Source organism: Parasteatoda tepidariorum, chromosome X2 (genome assembly GCF_043381705.1).
Source record: "Parasteatoda tepidariorum isolate YZ-2023 chromosome X2, CAS_Ptep_4.0, whole genome shotgun sequence".
Lineage (NCBI taxonomy): Eukaryota > Metazoa > Arthropoda > Arachnida > Araneae > Theridiidae > Parasteatoda > Parasteatoda tepidariorum.
The window spans coordinates 30,701,955-30,724,320 of record NC_092215.1 but is presented as its reverse complement, the minus strand read 5'-3'; the positions used below and the strand labels follow the sequence as shown (position 1 = coordinate 30,724,320).

Below are 22,366 nucleotides of genomic sequence, written 5' to 3'. Positions count from 1 at the left end.
ATTTTTAATATTTAAAAACAATTCTTTAATATTAAAGCACTTTAATTTTTAATATTTTTTATATTATTTACCGTTATATGACAAGTTATTAGTAAATATTAACTGTAAAAAAATTATATGTTGTACAAAATTCTAAGAAATTGTGTCATTATATACATCATAGTTTTTCTAATAGAAAATAAAAAGCAGTCCAAATGACTTCCTAGGGCAATCTAGTGTTAAAGAAATGCAATTTTACAAAATTCGTGTTTAGGCATTATTAGCTTGATGCAACGAAACTATTTTATCTTTAACTTAACGCAACGTTGCTAGATAGCCGTCCCTGCTATATTTAGAGGGGGGAATAGAATTTCAGGTGATTTCTCCACAATTGGAATGCGTTAGTTATCCAGACTTGAGTAATAGAAACTCAGAGTCCAATTCATACAAAATAGGCTTATTTCTAATAGACTGAATAATTTTAATTGCTTCACTGACAAACGAATTATTTCTATTGCAGAGTGTTCTGTAATCACCATCCTTAATATAAATACTATGTTTTTAAAATCCTTGCCTTTAAATGAGAAAAGTAATTTTCAATCTAGGAAGGTAAAAAAATTCGTTAAAATCATGTTAATTGCTATTCAGGTTAGCGAAAATAAATCAAAATCAGCTTTATGAAACTTGAAGGGGTTGTACTAACTGCCCCTCCTCTATGTTTTCTCCAGAAAACAAACAGACTTGATGTTTTTAATATCGCTGTCCTAGTTAATGATAACTTTTTTTTTTAATTTCCCTTTTTTTGACAAAGATTCTAAAAATAAATATTAAGCGTTACCTCCTTTGTTAAGGGATAAGATGCCGAGGTGTCTACCCCACCAGCGAATGCTGCATATTCAAAAGCTCTGCACATCTGTCCACCTTCGCAACCTTTGTTTCCTGTTGTAATAAAATTGATATAATTATATATTGTTCTTCGATTTTGCTCTATAAACTGCCAGATATGGATATCTATAACTACTAGATTAAAAAGTACTTTTAATTATTGGATTGTTGTTGTAGTTCATTTACGCCGCACTAGAGCTGCACAATGGGCTATTGGCGACGGTCTGGGAAACATCCCTGAGATGATCCGAAGACATGCCATCACAATTTTGATCCTCTGCAGAGGGGATGGCACCCCCTCTTCGATAGCCCAACGACCTGCACTCGAAGTCAAATACTTTACGGTAGAACAGTTTAACAATGACAAATACAGCACACCCTCGGTCCCTACTCAGACTGATCCAAGTGCTCAGCCACCCGCACATTGACTATAGCGAGTGATGCTTGACTTCGGTGATCTGCTGGGAACCGTGTCTTAACAATCAGTCCACTGCGGGACTTTAATTATTGGAAATAGGATATTTTCCAAGTATTTTTCCTTTCATTAAATTAGGATCTGGCGAAAGAATTTTCCTTGCAGTAGAAAGTATACAGAAAAAATACTGAACAACCGAATAAAATATAATTTCTCAGGTCCCGCAGTGGACTGATCGTTAAGACACGGTTCCCAGCAGATCACCGAAGTCAAGCATCACTGGCTGCGGTCAGTGTGAGGGTGGGTGACCACTTGGATCAGTCTGCGTAGGGACCGAGGGTGTGCGGTAATGGTCCTCGCTAAACTGTTCTACCGTAAAGTGCTCGACTTCGCGTGTAGGCCGTCGGGCTACCGAAGCAGGGGTGCCATCCCCTCTGCAGAGGATCAAAATTGTGATGGCATGTCTTCGGAGCGTCATCAGGGATGTTTCCCAGACCGTCGCCAATAGCCCAATGTGCAGCTCTAGTGTGACGTAATTGAATGACAACAACAATAATTTCTCTATATAGCCAAGAAAAAAACTAACAATGGAGATATTTAGCTCTGATTTCTCTAATAATAGAGTTTGGAACTCATGCAAAAAATACGTAGTAATGATTTTTTTTCCTAACAAATCGCGCTGGGAAAACGCATTGTAAAAACAATGTTTCACACACATTTGAATTTAAAATTTTTCCAAAATAAATATAAGTTAAAATTTTTATTGATTTATACGTTACTTTATATATTTTATGCTACGTTTGTGCATTTCTAATTTAATTTTATTGAATAATTTTTTTAAATCTCTCAAAATAAAATTCAGTATATGACAAGTATTGGTATTAGTTGATGATGACCGTAATTGTAAGCTCATCTTCGCTATGAATTTTTCGAATTATTTGCATTTTCGTTACAGGGGGAGAAACTTCCCACTGTTAGCCGACAACAAAGGGATCCCAATCTATTTATCTGTCTTTGCATATTTTGCTTATCCACTATAGTCAGTGACGCCTGGTGGCTGAGTAATAACGCTTCGCGCTGCCGTGCCACCGGTCCTTGGTCCGGACAAGATTGACTCTTCAGTGGGTCGATAAAATGAGTACCAAGCATGCTTGGGAACTAAACACTGGGGGTTCCGCGTTGGCCTGACCACCCAACTGGAACATCTACTCTTGCACCCTAGAGCCCAATGATCAAGAAAACTGAGATGGACACAGTAGGCCTTGGCCCTCTATGGACTGTCGCACCACTGAGTTTAGTTTAGTTTACCATGGTCGATAGAAGCCAAGAGCAATATATCAATCGATTAGCCATTGCCGAGATACGAATTTGAGTCGTTCAACAAGAAGTAAGCATTCATAAAGTATATCCTATGTTTCAATTGGGTATAATATATCCTACGTCACAGGTTGTGTTGTTCCTACTAAATTTAACCCATGAACGGCATTTTCTGCGAGCCTAACTTCAAGCCACAAATAAACAAACGAAGTGTTCGATCGTTTAAATAGCTGCTCGCCAGATTTTATTGCATTATAAAGAAAAGTTATTGAAACTAAATAGAACTAAATAAACAACAACAACTAAAACAAATAACAACAACTACTAATAACAATAACTAAATAAACAACAACTAAATTCCATTCGTTTAGCATTGCGTCATATGTTGTTCCTACTAAATCGAAGTAGTTGTGTTTTTTTCATATTATACCCAATTAAGTACCTTTTCTGAATTCTGCTTTTTCATCGCAATTACGATTTTTATTATCTTAAACAAAATAAAAAATTATTAGTACTCGAATGTATCATCATCATAGTGATTTTTTCTTCATATTATAATTTTTTATGGTAATTTTAAAAATAGGATGTACTTTTAAATCTTGCGATGGTGCGCCTATGTACGCCACTGCATACGAAAGAAGACTCATTAGTGCAAGAAGAACGTCTCATTAGTGCTCGCTGCTTGCACGAATTAAAGAAAAAATACAATAAAAATTCTTTGGAAAATTTAGATTTAATCTGGTTCATGCACCAAGCCTTTTCTAGAGATGACATTGACAACTTGATACAAAAGATAATTAATATGAAGTTTGAAAATATCTTAGAGTCTTATTGGACATGTGCCTTGAGCATTCTTTCTAAAATAAGTCCCTGGATATACATTTTCTTAAGGTTGGATTTATAATTAGAAACAATGTACATAAATTACCTGCTTGGTTTGAACAATCTATTAGATTCTGCTCGCTGAGTTTAACAAGTTTTCCAGTCATTCTCTTTAGTTGCCCTTCTAAGGAAGCTACTGAACAAAACGCCCAACAGGCACCACATTTTCCCTGATCAAAAATAAAATAGATTTGTTTGGTATAACAGACTAATCAACAAACAAAAGTACTAACAGGTTACAAACAAAAGTAAGTAACGGGCACATTTTCCCTGATTAAAAATCAAATAGATTTGTTTGGTATAACAGACTAATCAACAAACAAAAGTAATAACAGGTTACAAACGAAAGTAACAGGCACCACATTTTCCCTGATTAAAAATCAAATAGATTTGTTTGGTATAGCAGACTAATCAACACACAAAAGTAATGCAGCCAGAAATACAAATTAGTCAGCACACAATTCTCGATTAAATAATTTTTTCTTCTTTTCAGAAATACGAGTGAATTTATTAATGTAATTTCTTGTAATTTAAAAGGAATTAATAATAATAAAACTGCACCTCTGTGGAAAGTGATTAATCCACAGCTTTATTAATTTTTTGTTTAATTGGACAATTCTCAAGCATTTTCTAAAAAATTACTGATTTAAACAACATTATGATGAAGCAGCTTATTCCAGAATTGCCAACTTGTACGGTAGTTGAGGAAAATAATTCTTAGAGGTAGGCTACTATATTTTAATGTATAAATCTTAGTTTTCAAAATTTTAAAGTAAATTGTTTTGTTTACCATAGCAAATCAGCAATCCAAACGTATATATTTCAGATTTGCAAGTTAAGCAGTTATACGGTGGCGAAGTTTCTTAATTTTTAGAAAATTCTTCTAAGTTTATTCATTCTGTTACCATTTTGTAAAATCTTCCCTAACGACCATAGAAGTGGGCAATTATGTAATTTAAATCCAGTTTAGATTTTTTTCTTCCAAACTACACTGTTAGCAATTTTTTCTCTTCAAAAGTATAAAAATATCAGCTATTTGGAGCTATCATTTCATTTTGACTTTCTTTAAACTTATTTGCTTTCTATGCTAAGTATAGCGTTAATTCTGAAGATCCCACAATTTTATTTTGAAGTATTTTAATTTTGCAACTAGGTTGATGTAATGGAATGCGAAACAAAAGATTATACTAACTTTAGAGAACAAATCTGAAAACTATTTTGTTTACTTTCTCTAATTTGTTAAATGAAGATCACAAGAGGAAAGAACGATTTATGTCCATTTTAAGAAAAAACAAATTGAAAGTAATGAGAATTTTCATGAGCAGATATACATTGAAAGCATAAAAATAAACAGGAATGTCTCAAGTATTTATTCACATTTTTCAAGAATTTTTGACGTTGAAAAAAAAATTTAAAAATCGAGTTGGACAAGAACAGTTTTCTCCTCAAAATTTCTTCAAAATCAATACTTCCTCTCTAGTACCAACACTTCCCAGAAAAAAGAAAGCCTCAGTACATATCAATTTCATAGTCCGACTAAACGAACATAAACTGCGCAGTGGATAAAAATTGAGAAAGATGTCATTACGTTTGGACTACTAAAGGGTCAATTTTTTGTTTATGGTAACCCTACTAAAATAATAAATAAAAACTTAAATAAATAAATAACGAAAGATAATGAAAAGACACCGCTAAAATTTGGGTGATTAAGAAATTTTCCTACCAGCAATGTTTTTTCGATATCGAGTTCATTTTCACCTTTCGTTCGCTTTCTGAATTTTCCCAGTCCATTTCTATTCTGAAGTCGTCCTGCCCCCAGACGTTTGTGAGGTTTTCCTAAAATTCTCGAGACTTTGATTGTACCAAAAAGTTTTTTAGGATCTATAAATCCTGATGCTTAGCAGCCTTCATGGAGACACTGGTATCATAACGTTTTCTTTTTGGCGACGTCTGTGCTGATGGCTTATTAATATTGTTTTTCACTTCTTTGCGTCCCCGTGAATGATCTGCTAATCCTGATGTTTAGCAGCCTTCATGGAGACACTGGTATCATAAAGTTTTCTTTTTGGCGACGTCTGTGCTGATGGCTTATTAATATTGTTTTTCACTTCTTTACGTCTCCGTGAATGATCTGCTAATCCTGATGATTAGCAGCCTTCATGGAGACACTGGTATCATAAAGTTTTCTTTTTGGCGACGTCTGTGCTGATGGCTTATTAATATTGTTTTCCACTTCTTTACGTCCTCGTGAATGATCTGCTAATCCTGATGCTTAGCAGCCTTCATGGAGACACTGGTATCATAAAGTTTTCTTTGTGGCGACGTCTGTGCTGATGGCTTATTAATATTGTTTTTTACTTCTTTACGTCCCCGTGAATGATATGCTAATCCTGATGCTTAACAACCTTCATGGAGACACTAGTGTCATAAAGTTTTCTTTTTGGCGACGTCTCATGGCTTATTAATATTGTTTAACTTCTTTACGCCCCCGTGAATGACTTACAAATGGAGCGGTAGTTGTGAATATAATTATCGTGTTTGGACAGGAACCTCCTGTACGGTTCATCTTCACTGTGTAATAACTCTCCAGGAAAACTGATTTTACACGTTAGTGCTTTGTAAAATTTTAGTAGTCCTGACAAATTGAGAACATATGGCGACAAAATTGACATTTTTGTGGAAAATGGACATAAACCGTTCTTCCTCCTTTATCTTCAAATGTTTTTTTTAGGAACAATCATCCATTCACACAGTTTCATACTCTTAAACATTAAGCTGTTACATTTGAAAATAATTGGCTACAAAATTGTTTTACCTGATTTAAAACTTCAGTAACGTAACCTTTTTCGTTCCAGTCAAGTGCAGTAGGTATGTCATTTGTTTTAGGAGGTGAGTAAGTCATGCTACTATTACTTTTGCATTCCATCTCGTTTTCTAAACCTGTTAATGAGTTTTGGAAATCTTCATGATCCTAGAAATTATATGTGGAAAAGTTTAATTTTGTATGACTAAATTAGTAAATTATTTTATTTTAAAATGTGCATGTACAGTGTGCGGAAAAAAAAAAACGACCACCCTGAATTACTTTTGATCTTCACGTTCATTCTTAATGGCTCGAGGGGGTGACCTCAAATATGTTAATTAATAAGCGCAGACGATATTTTAAGCTACGAAATCAGACACGAAAACGTACTTTCTCTGAATAAACGCGCCTTTTTCTGACGAATTCGGATTTCGGACCCGATTCTAGGAATCAGACCCGATTCGGATTTTAGGAAATATGGTCCCCACAGTTTGGCCAGGAGAGTGATTCAAAGTGTAGACCCTTAAATGTTTATTTTACTTTTTGCGGATTTCACAATATCTTGAGAACTTTTTTATCGAGTTGAAAAATTTTTCCACACAGTCATAAAATTCGTTTACAAGGTCACAGTCATAAAATTATAATTATATTAAAATAATTTTTAGTAAATATTTATTGTATTTCTAATTATTTTATTAAGAAACAGTCAAAAAAATTTTAAATTGTGAGGTATGCAATTTTTTACGTCATTTTAAAGTATGTAACTTTACATGGCAAAATACAAAATTTGAGGGAAATCGGTTGAGTATTTTCTGAGAAATCGAATTTTAAATGAATAGCTTCTTTTAAAAACGATTTCTCAGGAGCAATTCAACCGATTTCGCTCAAATTTTGTATTTTGCCATATAAAATTAGATTCTTTTAAGTGGCGTAAAAAATTGTATACCTTACAATTCAAAATTCTTTTTGACCAAATTTTTTTTTATATATATATAAAATAATAAATGTTTGCTGAAAGTTATTTTTTGACATAGAATTATTTTTGAATAAACGAATTTTATAATTGTGTGCAAAAAAACGAAACGAAATACGCAAAACGAAACGAAATATAACGAAATGCGCAAAAAGTAAAATTAACATTAAGTGGTTCAAACTTTGGATCGCTCTTGTGAACCCAACAATTGGGACAAAATTTTCCACATTGCTGTTACCTCCTATATTTCGGGGATCAAAAACCCGTATCCGTCGAAAAAAAGGTATGTTTCAGAGAAAGTAAGTTTTTGTGTCAGATTTTGTTATTTAAAATATCGTCTGCTCCTATTAATTAGCATTAAGGTCATCCCCTCGAGTTATTAAGATTGAATCCTAGAACGCGAAGATCCGATTATTAGATCAAAAGTTGTTCAGGGTGGTCCGTTTTCTTTTCTTTTTTTTTTCGCACTATTTAATCGGACGAAAAAGAAAGAAAGAAAAAAAACCTTTTCACCAAAAAAGAAAGTTTGTAATTTATTTATTTTTGTAATTTTATCTGGTTGTTTTCTGTCACGATCCTGTTCAATGAAAAAAATCACTCTGAATAACTTTTGTTTTTACAATCTGATTTTTACAAACTAAGGAAAAATCTTAATAATTCAAAGGGGTGACCTTAAACATGTTCATTAACTAGTGCTGCCTATGAACTAAGTTACATAATTAGACAAAAATTTGTATTGTATATTTTTTGAATAAATATACCTTTTTTGTTTCAACGATTTTGGAATTTTGACTATCAAATCAAAAAAAAAAAAGAAAAAAAAAAAAAGGGATGTCCGCACTTCTTGAGTTTGTCACCATATACCGGAAAATTTTAAGACAGATCGAAAATTTTTGCGACATAATTATTAAATTCATTTATCTATCCATGTAAAAAATAATTTTTTAAAGTTATCTTATTTAATAATGGCTGAATTATTTTTAATTGTGAAGTATACAAATATATTTTCTTCTTTTTAAACTGCATATTTTAAAATTCCGGTATACAAAACTTCCGCAGTGGACTGATCGTTAAGACACGGTTCCCAGCAGATCACCGAAGTCAAGCATCACTGGCTGCGGTCAGTGTGCGGGTGGGTGACCACTTGGATCAGTCTGTGTAGGGACCGAGGGTGTGTGGTATATGTCCTCGTTAAACTGTGCTACCGTAAAGTGCTCGACTTCACGTGCAGGTCGTTGGGCTACCGAAGTGGGGGTGCCATCCCCTCTGCAGATGATCAAAATTGTAATGGCATGTCTTCGGATCTTCCTCAGGGAAGTTTCCCAGACCGTCGCCAATAGCCCATTGTGCAGCTCTAGTGCGACGTAAATGAACTACAGCAACAACAACAAAACTTGAAAAAAATTGGACGAATAATTTTTCACAAATAAAAATTTAAAAATAGAGCTTTTCGATAGAAAGATAAACTATTCGACTGATTTCATTCAAATTTTGCATTATGTTATTTAAAATTACAAATATTAAAATGAAGTTACGATTGGTATGCTTTACAACTGAAAGATTTTTCATCCCTTATTATATTAAATAATAAATACTAATCAAAGAAAATTTAAAAACTTGGATGTATCTTTGTAACAAATGAATTTAACTCATGACTAAACTATTGCGACCATATTTTCCGAAGTTCGGTTTTCCTAATCGGTTAATGGTAAAAAATATAAATCAGTTGAAAATTTTTTTTGTTTCTTCAAAAAAAAAGTACTGATTCCGTAGCTTAATTAATGTTGTTGTTATTGTTGTCGTATGCCTAGTAAGGCAGAGGGGTGCGATCTATGGCCAAGAATTCGACTTCTGCCACACCCATACGTCACGCCCGTTTATAGGGCGGACCCATTCATACATTCATTCATTCATCCACAGATCGTAATTTTGACCTGAATCAGAGAACGATCAATCTCCAATCCAGTACCCCCAGAGGTATTGACCGACCAGGCTATCCCGCTTAATTAATAGTTAGCATTAATTAATTAACGCATTTGGGTCATCTTTTGAAATATTATGATTGGCCCTCTATTTCGTAAATATCCAATCATTAGGGCAAAAGTTCAGAGTGATATCTTTGTTATTATAATTAAAATGTTTATTACAATAAAGATATCACCGTTATACTACTTTTTATTGTATATCATCTCAGTGACTAGTTCTGAAAAAATTGAATAACGTTGCGACTGCACATTAATGTATCAATAAATCAAATAATCTATGTCTGACTGACAAATCCTGAGAGTTTTAGCAACTATTTGTATTTCAACGTAAAAATATACCTATTTGAAACGTAATTTGTATTTTAACGAAAAATACACCTATTGAAATACACCTATTTTAACGTAAAAATACACTTTATTTGAAATAACCATATAGAATATGGCAGTAGAAATATTTAAATTTGAACAATTTTCTAGGTAGCGCTTCGCTTTCCCGTACCACAGGTCCTTGGTTTGATCCTCGGGCCGGGCAAGGTTTACTCAGCCTTTCATCCCTTCAGTGGGTCGATAAATGAGTACCTAGCATGCTTGGGAACTAAACACTGGGGTTCCACGTTCGGCTGGCCACCTGACCGGAACATCTGCTCCTGCACCTCGGAGCCCAAGGTCAGGAAAACTGAGATGGGCACAGTAGGCCTTGGCCCTCTATGGGCTGTCGCGCCACTGAGTTTAGTTTTTTTTAGAAAAATTTTCTACAGAAATACGTAGTTTTAGTGTAAAATATTACCATATCTGAAAATTGATTCATTCCGACATGAAAACTTTCTTGTCCAGCATGATATGCCATGTTGTGATCAAACATCAATTTCATTGATTCCATCCATCTTGGTTTACGTAATCTATCTTCTTCGGGTGTATAATCTTTTTCATAAAATTTCTAAATGAATAAAGGGAAAAAATATACAGCTGGCTACAGTGTACTTCTTAACTTACACTGACTTTGTCTAAACATAAAACAATTTAAAAAATGAAATAATAATGCCATGTGAGCAGACATGCGGTCATTCGATATTATTATGAAACACTTCAGTGTCAAAACACAGAGTTAAAGTATTCTCATTCTGTGTTTCGACACTGCAGAAAGTGTCGAAATGAAGTATCGAAATGAAACGATTGTGTGGCCCTTTATTTTCTAAATAAATAAAAGGAAAAAATATACAACTGGCTACAGTGTACTTCTTAACTTACACAGACTTTGTATAAACATAAAACAATTTTAAAAATGCAATAATAATGCCATGTGAACAGACATGCGGTCATTCAATACTATTATGGAACACCTACTTCAGCGTCAAAACACAGAGTTAAAGAGTATTCTCATTCTGTGTTTCGACACTGAAGAAAGTGTCGAAATGAAGTATCGAAATGAAACTATTGTGTGACCCTTTATTTTCTAACTAAATAAAAGGAAAAAATATACAGCTGGCTACAGTGCACTTTTTAGCTTACACAGACTTTATATAAGCATAAAACAATTTTAAAAATGCACAAATAATGTCTTCTGAACAGGCATACGGTCATTTGATACTATTATGAAGCACCTACTTCAGTGTCAAAACACAGAATTATGACTGGCAGCGCTCAGTGAGCTGGTGGTTGACCATTTTGATCAGCCTGGAAAGGGACCGCAGATGCGCGGGATCGGCCCTCGTTAAACTGTTCAACCGTAAAGTGCTCAACTTCACGTGGAGATGGGGCTGCCATCCCTTCTGCAGCGGATCAAAATTGAGATGGCATGTCTTCAGATCATCCTCAGAGATATTTCTCAGATAGTCGCTAATAGCCCATTGCACGCAGCGGTGGCTGAGGGGATAGAGTGTTCGCCTTCCTATGAGATGGCCCATCTTCGAATTTCAATGGTGGCTGGTTGATACGAATTCTGCTACCGGCTTGTACCGACCACAGTGCTGACGTAAATATATCCTCAGTGGTAGATAGGTCATGAATTAGAATCCTCTTGTCACCGGGCTAACCGTTGAAGATTTTTGCGGTTTTCCTCTCCACGTAACGCAAATTCGGGTTAGTTTCATCAAATAGTACTCCCCGAGGGCTAGTTTGACTCAATGCTTGATCCAGGAGCTCCCATGTCAACCGGGTAAAAAATTACAAGGCTACGGAGTTGAACAATGATAGTCGTAAATTCAATTAAGTCGACTGTTCAACGCCGGTTATGCCCTATTTACCAATAAGTATTTGGACACCTATGCAAATGAATATATCTGCGGTCCTGAGATACGTTGCGCCCTCCGCCAGTATATATCGTGTAGGGAACAACATCGGCATTAGTCCCATGCAAGATGCCTACTGCACTATTTTGGATGACAATGTGCTTCCTACGTTGAGGCAGTTTTACGGGGTGGACCGCTGTTACTTCCAGGACGACAGTGCCAGCTATCATGTTGCGAGGGTCACCAAAGCTTGATATGGTGCCAATGGGGTTAATCGAATGGACTGGCCTGCCCAGACCTGAGCCTGAATCGAGAACCTCTGGGACGAGTTGGATCGCTGAATTAAGGGGTGTACTACCCGTTTAAAATCTGTGAATGAACTGACATGTCTTCTCCAAGCCGAGTGGAAGAAAATACCACTAGTCGTCACACAGGGACTTGTGGAAACTATGCCCCGGAGGGTTCACGCTGTAATTGCCTCTCGTGGAGGCTCTACCAACTATTGATTATGAATAAAGTTAGTTTTTCTTTTCAATCACCCGTGTCCAAATACTTATTGGCTGTTGTTGTTGACGTATGCCTGTTTAGGCAGAGGGGGTGCGATTGTTCTTTGTTTTCCAGTGGCGCCATATATGGCCAAGAATTCATACTTATTGGTAGATAGTGTATAAGGAATAATAAAATAGTCCATTGTGCAGCTCCGATGTGACGTAAATTAAATGCTACTTATAATATGTACCGTCTTATTTGCATAATTATCAATTTTTTATCCATTAATATTTTGAGTAGACTTTTAGCATTAGTGAGGGACATTAAATAACGTTTTCTTAAAAACGCATTTTGCTAGATGATCTCCATATCTCTTACCCTTCTCTACTAAGCCGATTTTGCTTATTACATAATGGTTAATATGACATTATATTACTTATAACACTTTCATCATTGTTTAAATTATAACACATTTCTAGAAAAAAAGCTTAAAAAAAAAAAAGTGCTTAAAAGAAAAATTTAGAAATTTATATTATTTTCATAAAAAAAGTAAGAGACCCATATATATTTTAATAATTTGTTATACATGTAATATCTAATTAATCAATGATTGATGTTGAATTTAAAGATGAGATATCTTACTTTGTATTCGTCCCAAAGGTTATCATTTCCTGTTCGAATAACAATTAGGCGATTGGAAACTAAAGGAAGTATTAATAATAAAAGTAAAATGGCCAGAGTTGGCTTCATTTTTTGACCTGTAAGAAAGCGAAAGTATTAAGTTATAATACAAGGTTATTAGTTATTGTGTTGAGCAATTTTAAGACTTTTTGATGGTAGTCTTTATTTTTTCTATTACATATCACAAGGAATGTAACCATGGTCTTCTATTTTTATTAGCGCACTTTTATTACTTAATAGTTTTGGATGATGATATCATGAGGTTAAACAATTGAATCGACTTTCAATTGCTTAACTGCCTTCAGTAAATCTATGAGTATTTTCGAAAAAAGGGTACACATCCCTAAAAGGCTACATTAAGACAATGAAAACCATACCCATCAGGTTGGCTATGCATAACCATAAGATTTACAAAGCAAATCCATAGCCTTAGTGGTTTTTTACCATACAAGAACAATTTTTTTTTGTAACAATGACGAACAAACAATGTACAAAGCAAAACCATAGCCTTAGTGGTTTTTTACCATTACAAGAAAAAAAAAATTTGTAACAATGACGTAACAAAATTTTTTTTTATCCCAACAAAACAAGTTCTTACAACAAAAATCTGCCACTGCGGCTCAAGTGTTTTATTAGGAAAAAATTGCGATAGTGAAAAAATTGTAATAGTGAAAAAAGTTGTGATAGTGAAAATCCGTAATAAAACTGTTTTTTTTCAACAAAACAAGTTCTTACAAAAAAAATATGCCACTGCGGCTCAAGTGTTTTATTGGGAAAAAATTGTGATAGTGAGAATTTCACTTCATTATTATATCAATTTGACTGTAAACTCAAATAGCAATTTTATTTATATGCTGTTTAAAAATATAAAGTAGTTGTTAAAAAGTATAGAAAATAATCATAAAAGAATTGAAGAAAAGGTTAAATTATATTATGAAACTCAAAACTGCATGGCAAAAACTAGAATTTCAATTGATGGTTTTAATCCATTTTTTGTTAGGTTGAAAAACCGTTTTGCCAACAAAACGGTTTTAAATCATTAAATCTGTGGAGAAATAACGAGTATTTTTTACAGTGCATGATATGAGCTTAAGTTGCTTCTGAAAGCTTTGAAAGCTTACAAATTACTGATAAGTGTTACCAATGACATAATTATCCTTCTTGTTAATTATATCAAGTAATTAGTTACATCAAGTTATTAGTTACTTCATCCTGCAGATTAATCACGTTATTAGTTAAATGAAGTTATTATCAACACTCTGTCCACAGGATGCTTACTACCTTGAACACCGCAAATATTTTCCCTCATTTTTAATCTGAAACCATAATTTTGTAACAAAATATGCTATGAGTTACATGTAGTATTTAATGTGAGTTAAATGATGTGTTTAACTTATTTCAATTTTTAAGTACGCTGATTTTTGTCACCGTTCGAGACTTCAAGAATTCAATATTTAATTTTTGAAAAATTGAATAAAATATAAAGAGAAAGTGTAAATGTAGTTTGAAAGAAAAAACGTTTCGTAGATTCCAAAATAAAATGACAATCTAATCTGTAGAACTTAAAACTTTTTTAAAGCCAGTAGTATAAGCAAACTGCTGTCTAGTCAAAAAAAAGTTGGTGTATATCTGTTCAGTATCTTTAAAAGCTAATTAAAGAGGATTTCATTTAGTCAATATTCCTCTATTACAAGGGATTTTCATTAACACTTGGCATCACCTCCTACATCAGAAACCCACCACACGGTATTTTATAAGTAGTGTACGCAGACTATTTAAAAAGTGTACCAGTTGTGCGCATGTACCCAAATTCTTATTTAAAAGTAATTGAGATAATTTTACCATATATATTTGAGAATTAAATCTGTAGTGGCTGACAAGTGAATAGGACAAACCAATCATATTCATAGTTTAAGCAAATTTTTAGACATATATTTGCTACCACTTTCTTATTTTTACTAGATTTTCTATTAAATGGCTCTTTCGTAAACTGGTTTGCCTTCATAGTGGTCTGATCAAACTACTCATAAGAAACCGTGTGGAGGCTTGGTCCCTTTCAATGCTAATAAGTTTGTAATTATCTGTCAATCAAAGCTTGGTTCGACAAAGGTATAAAATAATTTTAATAACGTTTGCTAAATCATGTTTGTCTGAGGAAATGCTTGTCGAAACCTTGCGACGGTGGCTACTATATACAAAGCTGCCAAACTCATTTTGAACAGGGATGTACACCCTTTTCTACTGTGATTAGAGAATCCGGCAAATATACTCAAAAGTTCCTGGTTTAATCCAAAGAACATATCTCACGCAATTCTAATGCTTGGGGGTAACTGTACAAAACTGCCTATCACACCCTGATTGGTGCTGTACACATTTTTCCACGTCATTTAGAGCTTCCGGTTATGGGCCTGAAATTCCCTAATATGATCTCTGTCGGTGCCAAAGAGCATCTCTCGTGCAATTCTAGCGTGTGTCGGCAAACATACATAACTGCCTATCTCACCCTGATTAGAACTATACACCTTTTTCCACTTTGTTCACAGCCCTCTGTTATGGATCTAAAATTCTCTAGTATGATCTCAACCGGAGCCAAAGAACATCTATCATACAATTCTAGTATGTGTTTCTAAACATACAAAGTTGCCTATTTCATCCTGATTGGGGCTGTATACCTCTTCCACGAAGTTAAGAGCCTCCGGCTGCGAACTCAAAATTTCCTGGTTTAATCCCTGCTGGTGCAGACGAGCAATAGATCACACTGATGAATACAGACAACAAACACGCAACTCCATCATTTCTAGACAAAGCTGCAGTACGCTTCAACCACCTTGACTCGACTCATACAATGCATGACTCTTAATTAACTTAAAGCTCAAACTGCACTGAAATGGTGACTTGCCACATGACCACGCGACCTTTCAATCACGAGAACACTTAAGTCTGACAATGAGTCAAACTTAACTCGGTCACCAGGGAAGTGTGTGCAGCGACTTCAATATGAATATTTGTAATTCATCCTAGTCGGGGGTTAAAGCATCCGGCTACGGATTTAAAGATCCTTGGTACGCTCCCAGAAAGCGGGGTATGTAAATCGTACTTTGTAAGGAGCACACAAGCCTAACTATGCATGTGTAATTATTAATGAACAATTGATAAGAGACCACCTTGGCCGAGGGATTTTGCTGTTCTGTCAAACGATATGCAGCGGTAGTGGGTTCGAATCCCAACGTGACCCTGAATATATTGTTGTATGTCCTTCTTTATCTTGTACTATCTGTACACTTCGACAAAAGCTTATAAAACATACATGTAATGAGTACACAAGCCTAAGTATGCGTTACAATTAAATTTTTAAAAAACTGAAAATTATTTCATTATAGCATTTTAGAATATTAATTTGTCTATTTATGAGAATTTCTGGTAATGCATATACTGTCTTAAATTTTAAAACTAAACAAAAAATTGATTTTTAATTACTTTTTAGGGGTTGAAAACTAGGGAAAACCCTCGATACTTAGTCCCAACTTTCCCGTCTCAACATTAAAAAATATTTTTTGTGAACTTTCATTTTGTTCTTTGTTTCAATTTCAATGTGAAACTTTTTTATATATTTTTTAAATTCTGTTTCGATGTAAAAAACTTTTTACCTTTTCTTCATAAAGACATTTATGAAGAAACAATATTTAATATTCGCTATTTTTAGCGTTTATTAGCGCATTTTTTGTATAAGCGATTGTCTGGTCCAATACCGTAGTTTTACCTAAAATAAGATATTAATTGATACAATTACCAATACATAAAAAATATACAACAACTGAAACATAACTGCTTAAACATTCTCTTCATTTTCTGAGCGTTAACTTGTCTTCTATAATCATTGATTTTAATATTTTGTTAATTGAAATATAATTTAATTTTTTCAGTTTATGCTTGCTGACTTGCTGGAGATAACTTAATGCAAACATCCAACTTGAAAATATATTTACTATTTCAAACTTTTTTGAATATATTTTTTTTGTGTCTGGGAGGTAATTTGGTCCAAATATACCCAAATAAGATTAACAACAAAATAAAATTGCCTAAACGTTCTCTTAATTCTCTGATAGTTGACTTGTATTTCTAGTAGCCAATTTTGATATTTCGTTAAACGATGTGGAATTGGGTTTTTCTGAAAACATTTTCTTCAATTTCATTTGAATATTTTCAGTTGATGCTTAATAAAAGGTTTCACTATCCGAAAATTACTTTTTTTCTTTTAATTCGAATGAATAAAAGTAAGAAATCCAAACAAAAAACAACTTACCTTCTCAGACGTCTTAATTCTTAAAAGAGTGGATTAATAGTGAAGCTGGAAGTTATGCTATTGTACAAGCTAAAAATTAAGATTATCCAAAATTGAAAAAAAAAAATATTGTGTGTCCAGCAGTTTCACGACTGATTATCAAACATATTAATTTTTAACTATTGACTTTGACGTAAAGAAGAGGTGTCTTTTCTGCCAAACCATTTATTTAACGCCAAGCACAAATGTGAAGAAGCTAGCCGTTAAAACTACCAAGGTAAGCAAGGTTCTGTAAGTGCTGATCACTATCGCATCTATTCTCATTTCTTCAGTGATTAAAGTGCAAAAAAATGTATTAAAAATTTCATGACTGAGAATCATTTAGCCATTTACGATTTCTGATACAAGTTGATGGCTTGACTTCAAATAATATACAGCAAATGCTACCTAAAAGAAAATTTAGCGTCAAATATATTGGTATATAAAAAATGTTGTTGTATTTTATCTATATATTCAAAAAATTCTAGATTCGTATACAGTTTCAAAGCGTGAAAAAATGCCAGGTGAAATGTAGTTTTTTTTTTTTTTTTTACCTGAAGTATCTCATTTGCACCAAACATATTTTTATCGCATTCCAGTGAATGGGAAATTAAATCATCCTTTACAGCTTGGAACAGTTTGCTAGAATAACTTTTATGTATTATACATCAGTTCGTCTTTTGCTAATATTATGACTTTGAGAATATGATTTAACGCGATCAATAGAGCCGAGATTCAGAATCGTGTAAATTATCTTTATGTAAAGTTCATGATCATTAAAAAAATGTCTATTGGTTGAGGAAGAAATACTGATATCATAACTAAGAGATATTTAAAGGAAAAAGATATCCTCAACTTGAACGAATTTCAGAAAGCATGAAATAGCGCGTTTAAGAAGATATGAAAGAGAGTACTTAAAAAGGTATATATAAAGATAGATGGCGAAAAAACATCATCTTTAAAAGATAGATAATGAACATCATCTAACTATGGTCTGACCACCGTAAGAAGATGATTGAAAAATAAGCATGGTACGAGAACATTAGTTAAAATAGGAGTTGTATAGAAACGTATTTAAGGAAATGTATGATAAGCAGGGAAAAATATTATAAGCTGATATATATGCTGAAGAATTATCACTTCAGGCCAGTGATAATTCTTCAGCATATTTAAATTACCGTATTCAAGTTTATTCTACGAAGATCAATCATGCGGTGTCAGGATTATAATTAACTACAAACCCTTTCCGTTGCAATACAAATAACAGAGTGGCAGATATAAGCAGGTTTTTTTCCATTTTACCTGGGTTAAGTAAACTAATATATATANTATATATATATATATATATATACTCATGGACAAAACAATTAGCGCCCCTTAGCTTGATGCGCAATAGCTTGGTGCGCTAATTTTTTTGTCCATGAGTGTGTCTATATATTCCAAACGATTCCATGCGAATTACTGAAACTTCGAGCATTAATTATCAAGAAAGTCATGACTTGTTTTATGCTTATGGTCTTTGTCTTTAGTTGTCAATTTGTGATGGATTCATATTTTTATCTTTACAGCTGAGCTACATTGCTGCACACTATAATAACCCATCTTTTTTGTTAGGATTACATTTCTGAACCACCATTGCTATATAATCTCTGTGTGTGTGAGTCGTCTACTTTACTTATACATAGTTATAACCTGACTCGCCGAGTTATATTACCCTTCCTAGAAATTTGTTCTTCTAGTTTTTAATTGTCCTTCATATTTTTTAATACAACAAATAAAAATCTTTAGAGTCATACTATTGAGGTTAGAAAAAGGGAATCTACTGTTTTGTTGTAGTACTGAAATTTGTGAAAGTTGAAACTGCGAAGCTACTTAAATTTTCATTTTCTTCATCCCAACCAGTTCTGCATAAGCTAGATTTGGTTGTTAAGAATCAAATTATCATTGTGCCTAGCTAACTGATAGCACGTCGGAATAAGTTTTACTTCAAAACATGTTTCGCATATTTCAATATTAAATGCATTGAACTGCAGTAGGATGCATACCGAGAGAAAAATTGTCGGAATTACAAATAAAATTGAACAGCTGAGCCAAAACTGGTATTTGTAAATAGTACTTGTCTGTATCATTAAGCATTACAAATGATACGTAGTATACCAAAACCTGTGATAAGTGCTGAATGTGTTCATAATGCTCCGTTATTGAATGTAATAAAAAAGTTAACACCCAGAGTAACTTTTGATCTACTGATCATATCTTCACGTAATAGAACTCAAACTTAATGGTTAGATAGTCTAACCTTAAGAAATATGCTAATCAATTAATGCAGACACTATTTTAAGAGACACAAACGGACTCTTTAAGAGACACAAACGGATTTTTCTCGACGGATTCAATTTCTTGACCCTCCCCTAATGTTAATTTATAGTGTGTAGATTGAGGCTAAAGCTCACTTCGGGGGGAGGGTGTTAATTTCAGATATTCATATTGGGCCAAAATCACATTTAAAAAAAAGAACGGTTTACAGCTTGCTGTATTCAATTACTTAGGAACGGGCCTCTAAGTTTAAACAATAATTTATAAAAGTTGAATGTAGAAATAATTAATAATAATTAAACCTTAGAACAGTGGGCCTTTGATCTTCAGTTCAAATTTCCACTGAAAGTATTCATGTCTTAATATTAGGGGGACTGGAAAGTAATGTCGTTTCGGCGAATTTAATATTTATTGTCAGGATTTTATTTTTAATTAATAATGTATTCACCCTCGTTAGCAACAAGCTTTCAATGCCGGATCGAAAATGGATCGAAAAAAATGAATTGGTTTTTATGACTAACGAATATTTAATGCGCCGAAACGACATTACTTTCCAGTCTCCCTAATAGTAATGTGTGGAAGTATGTAATTGAACACAAAAAAAAAATGGTCAAAGCCGTGGTTCACTCATTTAACTGCACATATATAGGGTATTTTCAAGAAATTTCAGAGGATCTTCAGTTTCCCAAAAGCCTTGAGGAAAAAAAAAACTTTTTGTCAATAATAAAAAATACATGTCTAATTTACATAAATAATATATCCTGAAAATTTCGACAAAATCAGAAATGTCAACTATCCATCCTTGCCAGCTTTGTCCGGTTTTTAAGAAAACTGGCTCTTAAATCATGCCTGATGTCGATAAAACTCTACTTAGAGGCTGCGATGAACATTAAATGCCTGATAGTAATATTCATTTATCCCAGAACTAACAATGAAATTATGGATATTTGGAAGAAACTAAAGTATTTTCAATACTGAAAGCTCATTTTTTATTATAAAAATAATACGAAGGACTATTAATCCAGCGAACCTTTCTTTGCCATAGATGTAACCAATAGAAAATTGATAATCGTATCTAAGTACTATAAAAAAATATTTTCAGAAAAAAAAAAACCGTTAATATTTTTTCAATGTTATTAACCCTTTGATGCAGAATTTTCATTTAACATATTTTTCAATATTTTATATTAATTTAGGTCAAAATAATTTAAAAATATTATATTTAGCATTTTAATAAATTATGGTTATGAAATATGGCATGAAACAGTTAACATTGATAACATTTAACATGAAGCATTGTTTTATCCGCATTAAAGGTAAAATCTTACAGAAACGGCTGACTTCAAAGCAATAATTTTTCAATTTTTTACTTATTTCCGCTTATTTAGAAGAAAAAAAAGTTATTCATCATTGAAATTTCTTTAATTTATCACATCAATTTTTGATAAATTTTTGAATAAGAATGGAAAAAAAATACTGTCTACTTTTTTTTGTATTTCATAGTTTGGTACAAATATAATTCCGATAATCTCACAAATTTTTTAGTAACTATTAGATAGTTTTTTTAATAATAAAAAAATACCAAAATTTATTTTTACTTGTAATTAGAGAGTCAGGAAAAATCAATATGAAAGGGATTTTAGTGTACCATTTACGTCAAAAGGTTAACACTTTATTTAATATTTATAACTTATTAATATATTATCAAATAAAGTTATCTTCCAAATATATGGTTTTATAATGTGTTACTTTAAAACGGAGAGAATACAAATTTAGTCTGTAGTTATCAATAATTTACTTTCAACATAGGTTAATCTCGTAAATAAAAGCATTTTATTGGTGTGAAACACACACTTATAAGTGTTAATAAAAATTTTCAAATCATATTTCATAATATTTTGAGTATTGTACAATAAATTGACCTAAATAATTATTGTTTATTATAAATAGCCTAAAAGTTTTTGTTATGTAACATAAAAAAATAATTTCTCATAAAAATGTCTAGTATATATTTTCCATTTGAGCTCATAAAATAGATAGGTTTTTAATCAAAACGTCTAATATCGTATTGTTTCATATACGAATTGCAATATTACTTTTTTATATTTATGCATTTTAATTTTTAAAAAAATGAAAAGTATTTACTGGTTTTTCAAAGTATTCAAAATCTTTATGAAATGAAAAGTTTTGTTTTAACTTGTGAAATATAGGATAAATATTCGTACCTGATTTAAAACCAAATGAAGTGCTGAATATTTTCATAAATAATAGGTTATGTCTATTTATACATATTTTATAATTGTTTCTCAATTTTTTAAACAAATTAATGAATTCCTTGATGATGCAGAAACTGTTTAGTTTTTAATTTAGTTCACAGAGGGAATATTTTTACTATTCAAACTAACATTACGTGAACAAAATGCACGAAAATCGGAATTAACAAGTTTAGATAAATCCGGAAGATTTCTCGTGTACTTTCCCAAATTTTCCCTGATAATTACGCCTGATAATGTTACCTGCTTCTTCTACTAAGTTCTTCATTTATGTAATTTGTTTGTCACATTCCTTTGCAATTTCACCAATTACAACAGTTTTTCAGATCATAATCACGGCGTTTTGCAATATTTTGATAGTTAACACTCTTCTTTTTTTTTTTTTTAAGAGTACACGTTATCCAGTAGCGAAATAACACATTTAAATTAGAACCAAAAAAAGCAAAAAAGCAATTTTTAATTGAAACCTTCTCTTTATGATGTATTATTGTATTTCTATCAACGTTATTGTATTTCTATCAGTTAAGCCTAATTAGATAGCCTGGCAAGAAATTATACTTATTATGCAGCTCCAAGCAAAGTTATTAGCAATTGAACTCAAAGTGAAAATCTCTCTCTCTCTCTCTCTCTCTCTCTCTCTCTCTCTCTCTCTCTCTCTCTCTCTCTCTCTCTCTCTCTCTCTCTCTCTCTCTCTCTCTCTCTCTCTCTCTCTCTCTCTCTCTCTCTCTCTCTCTCTCTCTCTCTCTCTCTCTCTCTCTCTCTCTCTCTCTCTCTCTCTCTCTCTCTCTCTCTCTCTCTCTCTCTCTCTCTCTCTCTCTC

General features: G+C 32.8%; 1 protein-coding gene across 2 annotated transcripts in view; it reads right to left on the bottom strand.

Annotated features, from left to right (window-relative positions):
* Positions 1-22,366, bottom strand: part of LOC107440924 (cathepsin K-like) — a 39,117-nt gene that overhangs the window by 4,493 nt on the left and 12,258 nt on the right. Inside the window, exons 1-6 of one of the 2 annotated variants that reach the window (XM_043041009.2) lie at positions 16,941-17,307; positions 12,599-12,714; positions 10,027-10,176; positions 6,294-6,449; positions 3,525-3,648; positions 818-918 (exon numbers count right to left, since the gene is read on the bottom strand). In XM_043041009.2, the coding sequence (XP_042896943.1) occupies positions 818-918; positions 3,525-3,648; positions 6,294-6,449; positions 10,027-10,176; positions 12,599-12,706 (639 nt within the window). In that variant the 5' untranslated portion in view covers positions 12,707-12,714; positions 16,941-17,307. Of the gene's footprint in view, positions 1-817; positions 919-3,524; positions 3,649-6,293; positions 6,450-10,026; positions 10,177-12,598; positions 12,715-16,940; positions 17,308-22,366 lie in introns of those variants that run through there. The other variant, XM_043041010.1, reaches the window with a different exon arrangement.